We start from the raw sequence: 21,136 nt of genomic DNA on the forward strand, positions 1-21,136 counted from the left end.
TGCACAGAGGGATAGTGTGCCCTGCTGAAGTGCGCACATCCTGGCAGTCTCCCTTGCTGCAGAGGAATGCAGGGTACCTTACAGGACAGTGTGCCTTTCTGCAGGAGACACAGATGGGCAGTGTTTCCTACTGCAGGAGGCACAGGTGCACGGCGTTCTCTGCTGCCTGTGGCACAGATGAACAGAGTGTACTGCTGCAGAAGTTACAGATGGACAGAGTGTTGTGCTTTAAGAGGTACAAAAGGGCAGTGTGGTACTATAAGCATGAGCGGATTTTGCGGATTGGCAATCCGCGAATTTGCGGATTTGCAAACTCGCAATCCGCAAAATCCGCGAATTCCCGCGAATTTGCGGATTTTTTTTTTTTGTGTTCGCCCGTGTTTCTGCCAGTTCGCGAGGGTTTTTACAATTTCGCAATTTGCGAACTTACCTGTCGGGTCGCAAGTTTTGCGAACTTGTTGTTTCTACGTGTCCAACCTGTTTGGGACACTCTTCTTCATCACTGCCACTCTCTGTCACCACTGCCACTCTCTGACTACTCATGCCACCCTCTGGCCCACCCATGCCACCCTCTGTTTCATCACCACACCCTCTGGTTGTCCAGTGTACATTATTTTTGGCAAAGCAAAGCACACCTTCCCTGCCTCAAGTGACCTGAATTAATTTGGGGCTGATTAATGTGTCACAGAATATTTTTTTAGCTGGCACCTGCTTCCTTAGTGCGCCCTGATTAGTGATCTTTTGCACTTGCTAAGTGCTTTCATTGTTGCAAAATTAGTTACAACACCTGCCCTGCCCCAACTGACAATAATGAATTAGGGGCTGATTAATGGATTTTAACTTCCAGCCTGGCTCCTGCTTGTCTCCCTTAGCTGTAATTCAGGACCTTTGTGGCATATGTGTAACTATTCTGAGGTTCAGAGCAGGGTCACATAATAGTTGCAACTGGCAACTGAACTCTGGAGGGGCCCCTCAGGAAGCACTACAGGAAATGGCTACTAATGATGAGCCTGAACTTTTGAACCTGGTAAGTAGTTACTTTCAGTTTTGCTAAAATCGTATTTCTGCAATTTCGCACTTATTCGCGGGGCGCGAACTCACGCGAACAGTGCGAGCAGTGCGAGCAAAATCCGCTGCTCGCGGATTTGCGGATTTTTCAGGAAATTCGCAAATCTCGCGGATTGCGGATTTCCCGAAAATCCGCAAAATCCGCGAGCGGAACGGATTTTCCGCCCATGCCTTATAATGATGCACGAGGCATAGATGGGCGGTGTGTCCTAAAACAGAAGGCACAGATGGGCAGTGTTACCTGCAACAGAAGACACAGATGGAGAGTGCTGCTTTCTGCAGGAGACACAGATATTCAGGCACAACGTAAATTCATTAAGTCACCAGGCATGCAGCTCAAAGCACAATCATAACCTGTTCACTTAACACAAAACCCAGCGACCACACTGACAGGCAGATTATTGGACGCGTGAATACTCGCTTGTTAAAAACACACAACTGAGCACAAGAACATAGGAGGTTTTATAAAAACACAAACAACTTGAGAGAAACATCTCGAGCTCAGCACAGACCGAGAATAGGTAAAGTTCCTCATTTATCGTATTTACTTTAATTAGTACTGGTAACAGAAAAGGCTGTTTCGCATGTTGATTCCCGCTGGGGCAAAGTATATAGGTGCATACAGACAGTCACCCTTTTCCAAAGGGTACAGTATTGCTCTATGTGCTACCCTTCAGATTCATGGTGTAAAAAAGGTCTAGCTAGATTTCAGACTGCAAAATAATTTTCTACTGTGGATTTCATTGGTGTTACCCTTTTATTTAGTAAACTTGGTACGTTTTGTCATCTTTATAAGGTCACAGGTTTGAGATAGGGATTGTATTTTTCTTCTGAATGTCTCAACGTTTTAGTGGAGCACGAATGCTTTTTGGAAGGGTCAGTCAGTACAAACAAGCATTTGAAGTCATGAACAGGGAGGGCGGGCGGTGGGCTATTGAGAAAGCAACCGGAGAAGGGGGTGTGTGAGAAGGAACTGGACTGAGGGGGGGAGCGAGAAGGCACTGGACTGAGGGGGGGAGCGAGAAGGTACCAGTCTGCGGAAGGTGGTGGTGGTGGGGGGGGACAGAAAGAAATTGCCTTGCGTGAAATGCGAAAATGAAACGAGCTTGCCTCGCAGTTAAAAAAAAAAAAGAAAGGCACATTTAAACGAACAGAAACATCGACTCACCCTACCCCAAGGAGATGAGACCCACTCCCTAAACAGAACATACAACCCGCACCTTACTGAAAGGAGCACACACAATAACGCCCGCCTTCTTTGCGAAGCACATAACACCATCCCCGAGGTTGCACTCACTAGTTTGAACTCTTCCAGAAGTTCCCGGCCATGGAAGAACCGCAGGGGCTTTGCCAGCCTGAGGATGTGGTTACCAGGGTAAGGCAGCAGTTGTAGCGCCCCATGGAAGTAGAACAGCGGCTCCTGTGCTAACGGGAGGAAGGGACCGAAGACGTCTAATGTCATAAAATGACGTCTAACCGCCCTTATTGCACACCATTAACTATTGCTGTAGAGAGCGTTGTGCGAACTTTGGGTGCCTGGTGTCACAGCAGGTTAAGCTGAGTGACCAGACGCGGCTCTCAGCAGTTAAAAAAAACAAACAAAAAAAACAAGCATTGGCAATGCCCTGAGATCACCGCCGCCCGCGGCCCCAAGCTCTAAGATAATGCCCCCAAAGCCAAGCAACCTCCTACAAGCCGGCTCTCACTGCCAAAGTCCGAGAGCCGACTCACCCACACTCCTGCCCCCCCACCCATGTGATCACACACTGCCTCCCTGGGCTCCAGTCTGGTCGTTGTGGTCTCTTCAGTCACTTCTGGAAGGCAGGAATTGAATGGGGGAGGTCAGGTTGCTTGGTGACGCCTTGCTCTTCCTGAATTCACCGCAGCTCCTCTCCAGGACATGCCCCTTGTTGCTGAGCAACCCACGTGAGGGCACCAATCCCAGCACGGCAATTCTCTGACGGCAGCGGTGCAACGCACAGGGTTTCTCAGGCTCCTGAGCTGGAGGTGGTGATCCCAAGGGCGATTTGAGTATCGCTTTAGCTTGGGGCCGCGGCGGTGATCTCGGGGCAAGTTTAAATGGTGGGATAACAAGCCTGTGGTGATAACACAGTCACAAGCAGAGATGTGGGGGACGGGGCGGGACAGAAGGCTCGGACAGTGGTAGGGGTGGCACGGGACCAAAGTAGTGCTCTGCAAACACGCAGTAAAGGGGCCAATAGCCGCAGAAGGAGACATGGCCGTCATAAGGCGGGACTAGCAGTGCTTACATTAATCAGAAGGAAGCATTTAGGCAGCATCTAGAAAGGACAAAGCCACAAGCCAATGAAAAAGTGGGTGGGGGAGTGGGCAGGGCTTCCCTCACCTATAGTGTATACTGCATGCCTCGCAAAGGGAACAGCTAGGCGAGACCTAAAAAGGATTAAATAGGAGACGGAAAAGGAACAAAGAAGGGAGGAGAAATAACGCGAGGATAATGAGAAGAAAAGATGAAAAATAAATATATAAAAATAAGAGGAAGGGTGTGGTGGAGTAACATGCTCATCCGTACTTTGTGTCGTTTATATGCTTTAGGTGCAGGGGCACATGCTCACTTTAAAGAGGCTTGCAAGAAGATGCTGGATGGTATTTGCTGCAGAGTTGCTGGGGGGTGGACTCTTGTGACTGACACTACAGTATTCACCCTCTTCAGCATGTTTCCTCTCTCTATTATTTTGCTGATGGGTTACTTGGTGGTGGCGACCTGCAAATGCAAAGCACTTCAGGGCAAGCAAAGGCACTGTAGACCACTTGGGAAATGAAACACTGACAGCTACGAAGGTCCCTCATGCATTACCCCGTATCTGTCCTTTAAAGAACACAACACTGCACCACTCATGTACATGTTTCTGCAAAAGTGGTGGAACAGAGGCATTGCGTTACCCTGACTTGCTCCCCTACACCATCCAAGGAGCACCTCACCCACACTTCCTTCAACTAGCTACACCTTGTGGTGATCAGGCTATCCTCTTCAAGCAACACCATCAGTAGCAACTGTTACAAAACCAAGAGGTGAGGAAATAGGGGGAAGGTACATTTAAAAAAAGGACTTATCTGCCGATGCTGGAGTCCAGCTCCTTCCACAATCGGGTGCTGCTGAGGTTCCAAGGCTCCCAACCCAATCCAGACACTGCTCTCATTCATGAGAGCAGCGGTGAGATTGGTCTGAGCGGGCAGAACTCACGCTCGCTCAGAGACTGGGAGCCTGTGCCTTTTCTCCCACCTGGCTGTACAATAAAGCTGGGTTGGAGAAACGTAAGTGCGCATGTTCGTTTGGCCATCCTAAAAGGGCTGGCCCAATGGACGTGCGCAACTCTCCTCCCCTCTGCTCAGCCTGCTGCTGTCATAGACAATGGCCCACCCCACCCTAGATTCGGGCCACTAGGCCTAGCCAGGGAAAAATACAATGATAATATATCGTTTTCTTATAAAAAAAATCTAAAATCTTCTAGCTCTGAGAAGTGGAGCGACACTCCTCCGCCATAAGGGATGAGCGGCCCCTGAACACCATAACTGACCTGAATGCAAATTCAATCAGAGCCCTTCCTCGAAACCTGAGAACTCCAGTTGTTTCTCCGGAGATAAGTAGAAGGCGATGTGTACAAGGACTTTTTTGTAATTACCCCCCCAATGAAGTAATTCAACTTCTAGTTCTTTTCAACCAAAAGTGACAATCAGGGGAGAACTACGCCCAAAAACATAAATTAACACATTTAAGTTCAAATAAACCTACAATATATAAGCCACTGAATAGCCCAACCAAACCATCCATAAAATCTACCTACCAATATACCGTGGTTGGCTTCCTCTACTCTACTTTGTGCTTGCTTCCAGCCACATCCTTCTCCATCATTGCCACAACTTCCAAAAAACTAGTCATATAAAGATTTATTTTCTTGTCTAAAATTCTATCTATTGGATTATGACATCTCTGATTTTACCTGAAACTCCTGGGGGACTCTGCTTGTCTCATGGTGTTCCATTAGAACCACCAGCTGAGGGTCTTAACAAGTTTCTAAGGGGAGGGTTATCTGGTTCTAAATGTTTTCTACTAAATGGATAACACTCCACACCACAGAGTTGTCAAAAAGTCATTGAACAATTACTCTTAACTTTTCAAAAGTGCACATAACAACAAAGTCTTGTTTCTGTTGTCCCTGGTTCTCTTAGCTTTATTTTTTGTCTTTTGCTATGCCCAACTGTCGAAGGGGCCATGGAAAGAGTCGGAATTTTAAAAGGCACTGGATTAGGTTAGGAGCAAAAGGCCACTCTTTCAGAAGTGTCAAGGACTGGCAAGGGAACAGCAGTTCAAGCGAAGTGTCCTTGCACGCTGGTGGCCTGCTTCGAATAGGAAGGTTTGTTCTGGTGGTGCTACAGGTTGACACTCAGCCAGTCTAGGAGTGTCTCTTGAGCTTCAATTACCTCTTGATGGTACTTCAGCACTGCTTGAAGAAGAGACCCCACTGTACGTGCCTTCTCAGCTGCTATACTTGCCACCTCGGGGAGCTGTGGGGGATACAAGAGATGGGGGTTACCAGGAATGTTCCATTTTGCAGTATTGTACACCTTATTTTACAGTATAAAATCATTCAGACATGGACTCTGACCTCTAGTAAGCACTACCAGGCCTCTCAAGGTTGCTCATTTCCTCATATTCAAAGGCACAACTCGGTCTCCAGCACTAACCTTTCTTACCTAGTCTGACTGTTTTCTTTTTTTTGAGTGCAATGCTTTGCAAAATCACAAAGGTGACATGACACAGCTGTGCAGGCTCACCTGAGCTGTGAGTTGATAACTAAGTCAAACAAAAATTCATTGCAAAAAATAAAACAAAATACCTCAAGATGTAGGGTCAGCTAAGAACATTTTGAAATTGCAATAAAGACATCATAGGCCTTTCTTCAGACATAAAAGGAATGACTGTTCGTGTCCACTTCTCGTAAACTCTCTTCCATTAAACCAGTGGTTCATATGTTAAAAAATAAGTGCTGGGGCTCTGGTCAAGGAGGTAGCTTACACCAGCCCATTTCTCCTGTAAATGCCGCCTAAAATAAAACCAACCATTAACCATGAAATTGGGGAGAGGATGTGGTGTAATGGCCAGAGCTATCGACTTCAGAGCTCGGAAACCAGGTTAGAGTCTCAGCATCAGCTCAACAGCCTGTGATTCTGGGCAAATCAATTAGGGGCATATTATCAAGAAACGACCATACAATTATCGCCGCTTTAGCGGCAGGAAACTGCAGCTAAAGCAGCGATAATGGGCTTGATAATATGCCCTTGTGATTTCCTATAGAAGCCTATGTTCTGGTGTGAACATGGACTACTATTAGAATTCTCAAAGGCATATTATCAAGCCCATTATCGCCGCTTTAGCGCCAGTTTCCTGCAGCTGAAGTGGCGATAATTGTAACACCGTTCTTGATAATATGCCCCCAAATCTCCATAGTGCCTACCAAAAATTAATGTGTCCTTAACTGGTGCTCATGAAAAGCGCTGGTGTTGATAATCAAGTGCCACTGCTGAGCACTGGAAACCACTGGCTCAAATTAAGCACTGCATTAAACCTGTAGTTTTCCAGAGCATCCTTCACTCCTGTCCAGCCCAAATTCAGAGCAGCCACAACATAGAAACAATCGTTATCTGGAGCAACCGTGGCGGCCTGGAGCTCCTTGCCTCTCAAGCTCAGAACTGGCCCTTCTCACAGTCTTCTGCAGGCAGGTCAAAGCTCACCTTTTTAAGCAATTCATAACCTCAAGCCCAAATTGACTCTATGTCATTCTATAATCATCAGACTAAATCTATATGACTTATACATTGTTTTCCCCTGCTCTCTATATTTAATAAATCCCTATTTGTTGAAACTTGGTTGAGCTGTAAAGCACCCTCATGCCATTTTGGTACAGATGCATTATATAGAATTATAGATAACAGTGAATAACCGGGATGTTTTCATGGAGGGGTTCTGAGTGACATAAAATAGACCACGAAAATGGAGCTCAAGTCGTCTATGATGTTACTCTGAACCCCGAGGTAAAAAAAGTCCCCTCAATTCGCATTTTCACCGATCTATAATTTTATGTCTTGCATGACCCCCAATATCATGTGCATCTGCTTTTAGCTGCTACACAAAAGAAGAAAAGTAATGGGTGAGCCATGCATAACATGGCCTCTTCTCCATATCACAAATATGAAAAATAAATACCGTACATACCATCCTTAAGCCGTCCCCTGCTTTGGTGCCCCCTCCTGCAGCTGTGCTTTCAGCTTTCAGTCAAAGCAGACATGCAGCACTACGCAGCAAGCTCCGAGAGACCTGTCAGTCTGGCCCTGAAGGCCTTCATGACATCACAACAATGGGTACCCAGTTTTGTTATCCACTGTTGGCACCTCTTAGCAGTGAGTTACCAGATTTAGGGGTTGATTACGATGCAGCCATAAAAGACTCCGACCCTTGGTCGGAGCCATTACCGCCGCACCGTAATGGTGCGGTCAGTTTACTTTATGACCGCCTCATTACGATGGAGGTGGCCGTAAATTAAACCTGCCGGTCATTTTTGGCTGGCTTCCGGCGGGTTCTGAGAGTCCATCAGCCAGTCAGAATCCGGCCTGTGATCTCAAGGGCATGCCTTTACGCCCTTGAGATTACAATGTCGGGTTTCAGCAGCCTTTCCGTGCCAGCCTTTCTGACACGGAAAGGCTGTCGGAACTGGATTTTGGAGGACCCAGTCAGGCCCCCTTGGGTGCACGGCCTCTGGTTGGAGGCCGAGAGGCCCCTGTTGACCCCTGCACTCCGTGGCAGGCACCTTGAGGTGCCTGCCATGGGTGCAGGGATGAACTGCACCTCCCATTTTACTATGGGAACATGCATTACGGCCGGTCTACAGCCGTAATGCATGCTGCCATAGCAAAATGTAGGAATGCGACCGAATAGTGTTCGGTCACATCCTAATGGGGTGGTCGGGACTGCTGACCGGGTGTCGGTCGGTCCCATGACAGATGCGGTATCGGCCAAAGTGATGCCACCCGACATCATAATGACTCCCTTAGTATATTGTATAAAGGCCAGATGTTCTCTATGAGAGCCATATATAACACATAGAAAATATGGATATTGTAGAGGGTGTGGCGTAACGACCAGAGCTGCCAAGTGGGGAACCAGGATCGAGTCTCAGTGACAGCTCAACATCCAAAGATTCTCTGCAAATCATGTAATCTCCCCATGCCTCTCAGGTCGAGTTTGCACTATATAAAACTGGAAATAAATAAATACACACTCTGCAACACTAAGTCCCCGTAGTTCGGTCCTGTGCATATGTAGTCTTTTCAGCTTCCTGACTTATGTATAGCTGGCCTGCTGCTAGTGTTCTGTTTACTCAGATAGACAATACAGATAGAAATAACAGCTACCTGGCTACCTGGCTAGCTAATACATAATGTGGCATATTATCAACAAAGTGGCGAAGAGAGGCGTTAGCTGTCTTGGCTTAACGCCTCTCTTCGCCACTTCGGAAATGCTAGGCTGCACCATATCACCAAGGATTTGGTGCAGCCTAGAGTTTCCCCCTGTGATGGAGATAAGTTTCACAACTTATCGCCAGCGAAGGCACTTGTAAGTTCCCAAAGGTGAGACCTATTGGCTATGCCAATGCTTGTTTGCTTTTTCCATGTATGCTGCCTTCTGCAGCACACATGGAATAAACAAAATGCCAAGGTTTCTTAATGTACAGGAAACGGCCAAGGTTTCTTTATGTAACTTACATTTGTGCTGCATGAAGCAGCTCCCATGTAAGTTACAAAATGGCATTTAAGGTTTGTTATGTGCTGGAAGGAACTCCTTCCTGAACATAAACAAACCTTCCTGCTCACAGCAAGCATGTCTGTGAGCAGGGAGGTTTGTTTATGTTCAGGAAGCAGTTCCTTCCTGCACATAAACAAACCTTAAATTCCATTTTGTAACTTACATGTGTAGTGCTTCATGCAGCACACATGTAAGTTACAAATTGGCATTTTTAAAAAGAGGTTTGTTTATGTGCAGGAAGGGACACCTTCCTGTACATAAAGAAACCTTGGCATTATGCTTAGTCCATGTGTGCTGCACAAGGCAGCACACATGGAAAAAGCAAACAAGCATTGGCATAGCCAATAGGTCTCACCTTTGGGACCTATAAGTGTTTAGCCATGCAACAGTTGATGTAGTTGCACCAAGGAAATTGTGCTGCATAACTAAATACTTATAAGGTCCCAAAGTCGAGACGTATTGGCTATGCCAATGCTTGTTTATACAGACACTGATCTGACATTGGCAACCATATCAGGCTAGCACTGCAACGTCTCAACAGCTACACAACTTTATATAGATCTTCAAAACCACGACGAGCAGGGTTTGCAAACACCTCGGCCAGTTCCCATCAGCTTCACTTCTGACACTCAATAGATCAAGAGTCTTTCTGCGTGGCAGCGTGCCCTTACAAATGTAAAAAAATATAAAGCAATACTTTAACAGTACGTAGACACTGACAGTACTTGTGCGTTGCAAATGATAGACTTCTTGTTACTAGGCAGTTATTGCAAACATAAGCCATACGACTTCACAAGGCTTCACACCCATGCAGAAATACATCAAGGCTTATAACAAGCTGCCGGTTACAAAATGTGTTTTTATTTATGGAGCCAAACAGCCACATCAATTACAACCTCGAAGGCTTTGCAAGGGGTTTCCAGGCCGGTGAAGTGCATCATTTCCCATTCACCGAGGTAGCCTATTAACTCGGACAGGAATTTGAAAGACATTAAAACATGGAGTACCATTCACACACTGCAGGCGTGCTAAGGATAGCGCTCTCCTGACCTGCAACTAAATAAATCCTTTATGTTGGCATGTGCCCTCAGACCATTCGAGAGGGCTTAATGTTGATGTATGATCTGCACTGGGTAAATGCGATCAAATAAAATTCCGATCATTATCCTGTGACGAAAGACCCGAACCGATGATCAGGAAGCTGATAAACTACCTAGAGACGCTTACATTTTGAAATAAACTTTAATGTATTAAACTTCCAAGATAAAAGTCAACCAGCCCTGAGATGGCCTTGTACCTGGAGGTAACTGAGAAAAACAAGCAAGACGAATAAAGCGCTCCAATACCTTCGGGCCAAGTTTGCGCTAAATAAATCTGCAAAAAAAAAACCAGCATGAGAAACAAAAGTAAAGTCTTGTAAAGGAGCAGGAGGTGAGCCCACTAGTGGTGCGCAAGCGCGCGCTTGGCAGACCAGACTTCACTTTTCAAGCACTGCACTCGTGCTTGTGGCGCGCCACTGCTCGCTCCCTCAAGGTGGATGCCGCCACAAGCACGAGTGCAGTGCTTGAGAAGTGAAGACCAATGGCTAAAGACCCTCCTAGAGTAGCGCATGCACGCTGCTTAGGCGAGACCTAAACCGACCTTAAGACCAGGATTTTTATGGTCTTAAGTTTGGCGCTGCCACCTATTATCACCTGCTTGATAATAGGTGGTAGCGTAAAAGTGAATGGGTGTTGCAGTGGAATGGCCACCACAACACCCACTGCACGCCCCCTTTCACGATAAGTTTATCGTGGAAGGGGCCTTATTACCAAGGCAGCGTTAAGCCAATTAACGTAGCTTTAAGCCACGTTAATTGCCTTAACGCTACCTTGATAACAGGGCGATGCAAACATCGCCGTGTTATCGGCAGGAAAGTGCCGATAACGTAGCGATAAGGGGCTTGATAAAATGCCCCGATGAGTTTTTTGAAGCTCTCCTAAATCTGCAAAAGAAACCAACCGGCCTGGAGATGCGTTACATTTGCAGGAATCAGACCCTAGATGCGAGCATGATCCTTGGACTTGGAGCTGTCTGCTGAATTGCCAGCAGTTAATATTTTGCTGCCACCGTCCCGAATTATTCCCTGTCATCATAATGAATAGTATAAGAAATGCTAGGACAAGCGATTTGGCTTAGAAGCAATTCTTGAAATTTGTATTAACATAAAAAAGACAGAAAAATGACTGATGGTAAGATACTAAGCCGAATTTCTGCCTTATACATGGGAATAAATAAATATAAAAGAGTTTAAGACTTTACTAAGTGTAAACGATTAGAGGGACAGAAATGTGGGAGCATGGGCTTGTGACAGGATTTGTGGAACACACTTGGCAGCAGGGCCCGCTCCAGGGCTGTGCGACAAGTGCCACCGCACCGGGTGCTGATTTCCGGGGGCGCTGTGTTTGCAAGATTAGTATTATTTTAAAGCACCTGCTGCCGCGTTCGTTTCCTCCAGCAATTTCCAGGCAATTAAATAAATGTGAGGCTAACTCCTGTGATTAATGTTCTTTCTGAAGAGAGATCGGAGTTTTGTTTAATTGGGGGTTTGACTCACTATAGTAGGGCAGAGGGTTAATACACCTGTTGCAAAAAACAAGTACTGTGCAGATTACAAAGTGCATAGAATGTAAATAGGTCAGTGGGTTACTGCTTTTAAAAGAAACATCAATTTCTTACTTACAATGTATAAGTTAAAATTATAATACAGAGCTGTTAACTTTTGTCAAAGAACTGCATGCAGGCTGCACAGTATAGATTTGAGCAGAGATTAATATTGCAAAAAGGATTCATTTTGGTAGTAATCTATTCTCATTATTAAAGTGAACCCTCAACTATGGTGTTTCTTTTTAAATTCTGAGTTTATGTTTCTCTAGATCAAGCACTATTACACTATACTACCTACCAGTAGTGCTGACATGGGACCTTGCAGTCCTCTGTTATATGTAACATTTCCTATATACTGATTTACAAACGTATGATTGATTGTCTCTGTAATGTGTGTGATGCAAAGTGCGCTGACATCCTACACTGGAATGAGTGGCGCCATATATGCATCTGAGAGAGAGTGTTACATATGCATCAGAGAGAGATAGTGGTTATGGAGACTTCGGCACCGTTAAAGGCTGGTGGTGAGGGAATTTGTGGTGGAGATGGTCAATGGGAGGGGGGGACGCCAATAAACATTGCCACACAGGGTGCCACCAGTTCTAAAGCTGGCCCTGCTTGGCAGCTTAACTCTCAAGTTGAGGCACACTTATTAAATTCCATGCTCATTATTTTGGAACATTTCTTTAATTAATGACCAGATTTCTATTTTCCTAAAGTTTGATGTTGTTTTGAATTGGATAATACTTTTGTGGCAGTTCATAGTGAAGCTGATCACCACCATCAAAACTTGGAAGGGATGTGTATTCTCCTGCGCTTCAGCATTGAGGAGTCTCGCGATCTCCATAGAAAAGCAGTTCGCTATGTGACGGCCAAGGTCATTCAGATGAGTCTGCGGTACCACTAATGCAGAGCATGCTGGCTCTAGTATATCTTTGTAGTTTTCATAGAGGTAATAAATACCCTATTCCTGAAGTTCTTGCAGGAGAATTGAGAGGGAGATCATATCGAATGTCACTAAAAGATGGTGTAAAATCAGAGCGGCATCCTCCCCCTGATCCAGCGGAAGCTTAACATGCTCTGGCACCTCTATCAAAGCCATCTATGTACTGTGCTGTGGGTGGAACCCAGACTCGATGGGAAACTTGCGTGCCTCCAAAAATTGATGATTATAACTCAGGGTTTTGTGCATTTTGGATAATGCAGGAAGTAGCGAAAATGGAAGGAAATTGGAAAGCACCCTAGGGCCGAAAGAAGGTTTTCACAATAGTGGGACAACCGTCGCCTGCTTCCAAGACAATGGCATAATGCCAGTAGATGACAAAAGATTGAAAATCCTATTCGCAGCTGGGTGAATCACCTCAATCGCCAGAGACTGGGTGGAAGGGGGATAGGGATTCCTTTGAGACCCAGACTTACAGTGTAGAATTGCCTTTTCTGACCCCTCAAGAGAGATGGAAGTGAACATAGAGAAGTCACTGACTTTACAAACCTGCCTCTCCACCGGAGGCTTTACCTAGGGATTTAGCGATGGGACATGCAGAACAAAGTTTGTTGATTTTATCCCCAAAGAAATTGCCAAACCCATTACAAAAAGTCTTGAGAGGGAGTGCTAGTCCTTTAACAAGTCTTAGGAGACAAGAAAGCCATAGCAATCTGAAAGATTGTTCTGGAGCTTTTGGAGGCGGAATTGGTTTTAGATTCAAGATAGTAAGCCTGTGCTGATTTAATAGCAGCATGATAAACCTCAAGGGAGACAACCAAGGGGCGACAGGCCACGGCTTGCGCTCCTTTTTTATCGGATATGGAGCCAGGTCCTCAGAGGCATCTGAAGCCAGTTATTGTTAGCATCATTGGCACTAGTGAGGGAAAGCACAGTTTTAGCAAGGCACTTGTGAGCTCTTATGCTTTTATTTAGTAACATGCCTGGAACGATGACCTGTCCACATACCTGGCCTGTAGGAGATTGGCTACAATCCTCCACCCAAACAGAGAAAGTGATCAAACCAAGACACCGCCTGGGTTCTTTAACCAAGATTGGGTGATTACAGAAAATCCAGTCAGTAGTATGTTCAGCTTGGTGGGTGTGAGGAGGCGCAGTTTGAGCCAAATTGAAAGAGGCCAGCTTATCTACCATGAACGCCGCCAAGCTGTTCATTGGACTATCTGTCTCAGAGTAAAATCCCCTAGATGTGTGAAATAGGTGTACTGCACGGTCTAATGAGCCAGCACAAGATCCAGTTAGTTAATACACTCTCTGACATAACCTGGAGGATGATAAACCAAGACACCTGATAGGGAAACTGAGCAGATTCAGAGAAACAGAAGCCTAAACTCTCTGCTCCCAATAATTCTGGAAATTGCTTATATGCAATCGCCACACCCCCACCCCTACTGTTGGCCATGTCCACGTGCACCAGGGAATAGGGATAGCCATTGCAATATCAGATGCAACTGAGTCATAAAGTTAGGTTTCCATCATAAAGAGAACATCTAATCTAGCATTGCTCGGTAGCCCATATATATTGAGCGCATGCACGTGCAGGAACGAGACGTTAACAAACAATGCTGAAATGATCAGGACAAGAGGCTGTGTGTTGCAGTGACTGAAATCCTCACCTGTCATCTGCTCCAAACGGTTCACAAGAACATTCCTCAAAGCACCTGTCCATTTCCAACCTACCCAGACACAACAGCGGAGGCCTGAGGAACAGAGGCTCCTGTGCAGTATATGTGAAATAGTGCAACTGAGCTGGGCCCCTTCTGGCAGCAGAACAGATGTGGATAGGTGCAGACAGATGGGCTTGCCTTTGGAGCGCCAGTGGCGCTGCTGCGGTACAGTCCTTCTTAAGTAAGGAGAGTTCATCAAACTCCTCAGGCAACTAGAGTGCTAACTTCTCAAAATGGCGCCTCTTGACAACGAAAAGTAGCAAAAATGGATGCCTCACCTCTAGTAACAGAAACTAACAGCAAGGTGAGAGATACCCAATGACTTGCCAAGACACTCCCCTGTAATGCACAACTAAGTTCCCCCAGAACACTGATTTCCCTCCTACGTTTCGCCGCGCTCTACAAATGTCAATAAATAAATAAATAAATAAATAAATATACAGTGCCTGAGGTAAAAAAAAAATGAGGGCACAAGAAACAGCAACAAAAACTGATCAAAGCATACAACCAGAATAACATTTTTAAAGCATCATGACACCTCATCAAATCAAAAGAAATGAGATTTAAATTGGTAATACCACAATTTAAGCATATCTGCCGGCCTTCTTAAATAGGGAGACTTTATCAAACTCATCATGAGACTAGAGCACTAATTTCCCAAAATGTCACTTTTAGTCAACCATGAGATAAAAATAGCTGCCTTATCTCTAGCAACAGAAACCACAAGCAAGAAGAGAGATGCCCAATGCCTTGCCAAAGCACGTGCCCCAAAGCACTACTAAGTATCCTCCAGAGCACTGAATTCTCTTCTAGGCAGAATACAAGTGTAGAAAAATGAAAAGAGTGCCCGAGTTAGACTCAAAATAAATTAGGGCATACAGAAAAACCAGTGACATGGATGGGTTATTGCCATTCTCGCTTCACTTTGGAAGCACTAGCGCTACACCCTAGCATTGCAGTTGCATGAGACTCATGTTGCCATCTGTGTGGCAGGAATGTGTGTCAGTGTACACCAGAGCTCTGTTGGTGGATTGTCATCCAGTCAGAGTCTTGCACTGACTGAAGGAGCATGAGAAAGATCTTCCTTCTTCTAATGAGGTGCAGCGCACCACATGGCGGGGTTGGTCCAGCATAGAATCTCCCCATCCAAGTCAATCGCTAAAGGTGAAGCATGCCACTATTGACTTAACGATTCAGGTAAGGGGGTGGTGATGGACAGAGTATCTGAATTAAGCAGAACACTCGTACCCAGTCAACAGATCAGGGCTTGATCCATCACCGTTTTTTAGCTCACTGCACCATCCCAGCTCAGAACCTGGCTACATGCAAATTAGTCTGTCCCTGGCCCAGTGCATCATGGGAACAGGGCAGACCAAACTACCAAGCCAATCCTTATACTGGGAAGGAAACAAGCTTCCAGGGACCTATTTTCTGAATCATTACTATTGACTTAAAGCTGCAAAGTGGAGAGTTATTCCCACTGTGAACACTTACAGGAGACATTGACTATGAATCACTGATCATTTAAATGAACTGCTCCCTAAGTGAACTGCTCCTTTTTTGTGCAATTCGTCAGGTTGTGCATATGTGTACTGAAGTTAACGTAGGTTCTGGCAGCAATCTATGCTCAGCCATATCGCGTTGAAATAATAATTGATGACTTAAGTACCCCTTTGCATTCTTTGGTCCCATCTTCCAAGTAAACGTTGAAATTATTGCCTACCTCGCATCATCATGACTGGAGTGATGCAAACAGCGAGCATGCCCAGCACCTTTATTGATGTACCAGGTGCGCCAACAGAGAACTGGTCCCAAATAGATAAAATGCTTTGGGAAGCATTCAGATGCCATAGATAGTGCAGGTTTTATCCCAGCTAAAAAATAAGTACTATTGCGTAATTGTCTAGATGTGGAAGGAAGAAGACTCTTTGCCCACATTTGACAACATTGAATCTGTTGAAAAAGAAGCCATTGGCAAGTTATTCAAAGGGTGCGGTAAGAAAGGTCCTTTCCTGAAGCTTTGTAGGCCAGCCCAAGAAAAGAATGTTTACACAGTCAAGGAGGAAGAGGATGCAATGGATGAAGATGAAATGCTAGAAAACCTAGTACCTCTGTGGCAATTATTGCCAAAGAAAAAATTAAAGCAACTAGCACAGAAATAAATGGGAGCATATGTCCTTGTAGACCATGGATCAGGGTCACAATATTTTTTCAAGAAACATATGAGAACCTGAAAGTTAGAGTTGTCTTAAGATCCAGTAGGATCATACCTAGGGCTTTTGGTGGACATAAAATAAATTTCCTAGCCAGATTGATCTTCAAAGATAGAAGTGTTGTAACTAAGAAATTTGTTGATCAGTATTGAGTAGTGGGCTGGCCGGCCAATAATTTTGAAAACAGTAATAAACTCTAGTAAACCACATTTTTTTTAAAATTAGGAGGAGATTAAAGTCACATCTGTGCTAGAAGAGTATAAAAGAGTGTTTAACAATAGACTTGGGTATTTGAAAGACCCAAATCATTCGAATGTCCTGAAGAACAATGTGCAGGCAGTTAAACGAGAAGTGTGAAATATATCCCTTTCTGCTCAATCTGAGGTGAAGAGTATATTGGAAGAAAGAAGGTCAGAGTCGTTGTCGACAGAAGTGATGGTAAAAAGAAGAATGACAAAATTAGACTATACATCAGCTTAAACATAGTGTGGTGGAGGACTGTCAACGACTACCAATCAACAGCATGGTCATAATTTTGGGTAAAGTCAGGGAGCCTTCTTTATGAGGCTGTGCGTCACTTTTATGCCGCTGGTGCGTCACTTTTTGTGACGCACCATCAGCGTAAAAAATGTGCCTTGTTGCACCATATTTACAAAGTGACGCATCTAGGCAGATGCGTCACTTTGTAAACTTCTGCGCCACATTTTACCTGCACCAGGAATAATGTATTCAGGGCGAAGTTCTGACGCAAGAAAGGGTCATAGAAGTGACGCAGTGAAATCTATAAGATTTCACTGTGTCATTTCTAGGATGTAAATGCGTCAATATCTTATGCCGGCCTCACAGCAGGCGTAAGACTAATGTATGCCCTTTCACATAGGACTTGCCCCATGTGAAAGGGCACATTGCTGGAGTTGCGTCACTTTTGTGACAAACTCCAGCAATGAGTCACTTTTGCACCATACAGATATGTCAGAAATACTGACGTATCTGTAACTCCTTGAGACATGATGCGTCATACAGTAAATATGATGCATCAATCATGTCGAAAGTTGGGCGAACTGAGAAGTGGCGCATCGCTGCTTTCACGCAGCGATGCGTCACTTCTCCTAAATGAGGCCCAGGGCCTTCACTAACATGGACTTGAGCTTGGAGTATAACCAAATTGTGTTGCACGGAAACTCAAGAAATGATACTGCCTTCATTGCTCCCAAAGTGGCATGCCCATTTTGCAGACTACCCTTAGAACTCGGTTCAGCTATTGTTGTGTTCCAGTTGGTGATGAACAGATTGCTTGAGGGAATATCCTGAGAGTTCCCAAGATGATGTTTTGGTATACAGCAAGACAGGTGACTAACCTGTTACAATCATGAAACACAAGCATGTAGTATCCAGGACAGTGAGCTGACATTACAAAAAGATGAGTGCATACTTTTCAAATTTAGGATTGAGTATTTGGGACATTTCATTTGGGAAAATGGAGTGCAGCCCAAGTCATTCCTAGTGGCAGTCATTTTCAGCTCCCCCTCCTCCAGCAATAATCATGAATTAGGCTTAGCATCCTTCGGGAAAATGTGTGAATCCCATTCAAAATGTATAAGGAACCATACTGGCAAGGTTGAATCTATGCATTACATTCATCAAAAAAAATGTTTTTGCATGGAACAATGAGTGTGCAGCAATCAATCAATGAATCAGGGGCTCTTAAAGTGTGCTACTTACCCGTGAGGGTCTCAAGGGGCTGGGCGGGTGGGGAACGGGGGGGTGTGCAGCACCAGGTCAGCCGAAAAGCCAGGTCTTGAGGCTTTTCCTGAAGGTGTGCAGAGTAGGGGAGCATCTGATATTGACTGGGAGCTCGTTCCAGACTTTGGCTGCCATGTAGAAGAAGGCACTTCCTCCTGCTCTGGCTCTATGGATGTGCGGGGTCACTGCTAGGGCGAGGTCGGCAGAGCAGAGGTTTTTTTGGGTGAGTGGAAAGAGATTCTTTCGTTGAGTTATTTGGGTCCGATGTTGTGTTGGGATTTGTAGGGGTGGGTGAGTAGCTTGAAAGTTACTCTCTTCTCGACGGGGAGCCAGTGGAGGTCTTGCAGGAGTTGGGTCATGTGCTCATGTTGAGGGGGGTTGTATGTCAGTACAACGTGGGCTATTACCACGCGTGCCATTACAATGCTGTTTTTACAACGCAAGTCGTTACAACGACTTGCGCTGTAAGCGCTGGATAGTGGAATAGTTTAATTTTCTATTCTAACTCCAGCCCACGTTACAGTAGGGAAGGTGTTGGAATAGAAAATTAAACTATTCCTTGTCCAACAACGCCCTCCAGCGCAAGTCGTTGAAACAACTTGCATTGTAAAAGCTGCGTAGTAATGGCAACGCGTGGTAATGCCCGCGTTGTAAAGGCTGTTCCCCGTTGAGGGGTGCCGAGGGCTAGTCTGGCTGCAGTGTTCTGGATGGTCTGGAGTTTGTGTAGCAGGGATTTGTTGATTCCAGCATAGATGGCGTTCTCGTCTGCTAGTTATGAGAGCGTGGGTGACAGTCTTTCTGGCTTCGGGGGGGGGGGTCCACTTGAGGGTCTTGGGGAGGATGCGGAGGGAGTTGAAACAGGTGGAGGCGACTGCACTGATCTGGCGCGTCATGGTGAGGAAGGAGTCTAGAATGATGCCGAGATTTCGGGCGTGGTCTGCAGCGGTGGGTTTCCGAGGGCGGACGGCCACCAGGAGTTGTCCGTAGCGGTGGGGGGAGGCCCAAGGACTTTTGTCTTCGCTGAGTTGAGGTTTAGGCAGCTGTTGCATATCCAGGCTGCAACGTCTTTCGTTTCATCCTGGAAGCTGAGTCTGGTGTCTTCAGGGTTCTTCGTGAGGGAGAGGATGAGATGGGTGTCGTCGGCATAGGATACTACACTGAACCCATGCTGTCTGAAGATGTTGAAGAGTTTGGGGCTGAGCGATGATCCTTGTGGTACTCCACAGTTGATCTCTGTGGGTTCGGAGAGGAAGGGTGGGAGTCTGATTCTTTGGGTTCTGCCGTGGAGGAAGGATCGGATTCTGTCAAGGTCGGTTCCCTGTATGCCAGCATTGTGCCGGCTGGCTGCAAGAGTGTGGTGGGAGATGGTGTCGAAGGCTGCGGAGAGGTCTAGCAGGATGAGGGCCGCGGTGTGGCCCTGGTTGAGTAGCACACGGATGTAATCGGTGGCAGCGAGGAGGGCGGTCTTGGTGCTGTGGTTGCTGTAGAATCCGGACTGGGAGGAGTTGAGGATGGCGTTCTCTTTGATGAAGGTGGTCTGCTGGGCGTTGACAAATTTCTCAGTGACTTTGGCTGCGAAAGGAAGGAGAGAGATGGGCCAGTAGTTTTTCAGGTCCGTCGGGTGAGCCCGCTTCCAGTCGTCGAGGAAGATGCAGGATTTGAATGTGGCATTAATGGGGCAGCGTAGGTCAGGCGCAATGGCGGCTCTGTGGAAGATGTGAGGCCGGCATGGGTCTGTGGGGGCTCCTGAGTGAGTGCTCTTCATGTCTTGGTGGTGTCTTCGGTGGTGACCAGTGTCCAGGTGGCGATGGTGGGCTGGCTGTCCTTGCTTGAGGGGAGGGTGGTTTCTGGAGTCCGTTCGCTGAAGTTGTCATGGAGGGCCTTGATTTTTAGGTGGAAGTAGGAGCCGAACTTGTTGCAGAGGTCCTGGGACCGTGCGATGTCCATGGCTTCGCTGGGGGGTTTGATGAACTGCTAGATGATGTTGAAGAGTTCCTTTGAGTTGCTGGCGTTTGTGAGGATTTTGTTCCGGATGAAGGTCCTCTTGGTGGCTCTTATGAGTTGGTGGTATTCTGTCATGGCGTGCTTGTAGGTGGTCTGGTCTTCTGTGGTTTTGCTGTTTCTCCATTGTTGGCTGTGAACCAGGTGGCCTTCAGGGGGCTTTGTCTGTTGGGGTGGTGGAGGGGAGCGAGCATGCCTGCGCAGCTGGTGATCCAGCTGTGTAGTTTCTTGGCTGCAGAGATGGCATTGGTCGTGGAGGAGGCAGGTCATGGATGACGGAAGATTTGTGGAGCTCCTCTGTGACTTTGCTCCAATTACTTTGTGGCGGGTGTGGGGCGGGCTTGTGCACAGTGGTGGTGCTGGTGCTGAAAGAGAAGTGTACGCAGTGGTGGTCTGTCCATACGGGCTGCGAGGTGTGGCTGAAGTGGATGTCTGTCCCTCCTGCGAAGATGGGATTGAGAATGCGTCTCGCCTTGTGGGTGGAGGTGGTGACGAGCTGCTTTAGTCCAAGGTTGTCCAAGTTGTCCAGGAGGGCGGTGGAGTCAGGGCTGCTGCGTTTGTAAAGTTAGAAGTTCATGTCTCCAATGAGTATGTAGTCAGTGGAGGTGAAGGCGTGGAGTGCGATGAGGTCGACAATGGAAGTGGTGAAAGGAGCATGAGGCCCAGGGGGTCTCTAGGCGAGGGTGCCACGCAGCATGGTTCTGGGGCTGGTCTGGATCTGGAAGTGGAGGTGTTCGGTGTTGGAGAGAGAGTCGCTCGTGCTGAAGGTGGAGAGTCGGAGGGAGCTCTTGTGTGCGATGGCGAGTCCTCCGCCAGGGCAGTGGGGGTGGTCCTTCCTCACAATCTTGTAGCCGTCGGGAATGGTGGTGGCAATGTCGGGTGCGGAGGGGGCGTTTGTCCAGGTTTCCGTGAGGAAGGGGACGTCTGGCGAGAGGGTGTTGAGGAGGTCCGAGAT

The 21,136-nt window shown here is 46.5% G+C and overlaps 1 protein-coding gene across 1 annotated transcript in view; it reads right to left on the reverse strand.

Moving 5' to 3' along the window:
- Positions 1–5,425: 5,425 nt before the first annotated feature.
- Positions 5,426–21,136, reverse strand: part of LOC147689136 (uncharacterized) — a 270,996-nt gene continuing 255,285 nt past the window's right edge. The window contains exon 5 of the mRNA XM_086939872.1: positions 5,426–5,613. Within this exon, the coding sequence (XP_086795998.1) occupies positions 5,479–5,613 (135 nt within the window). The 3' untranslated portion in view covers positions 5,426–5,478. The remainder of the gene's footprint in view (positions 5,614–21,136) is intronic.

This window comes from Lissotriton vulgaris, chromosome 10 (genome assembly GCF_964263255.1).
Source record: "Lissotriton vulgaris chromosome 10, aLisVul1.2, whole genome shotgun sequence".
NCBI lineage: Eukaryota > Metazoa > Chordata > Amphibia > Caudata > Salamandridae > Lissotriton > Lissotriton vulgaris.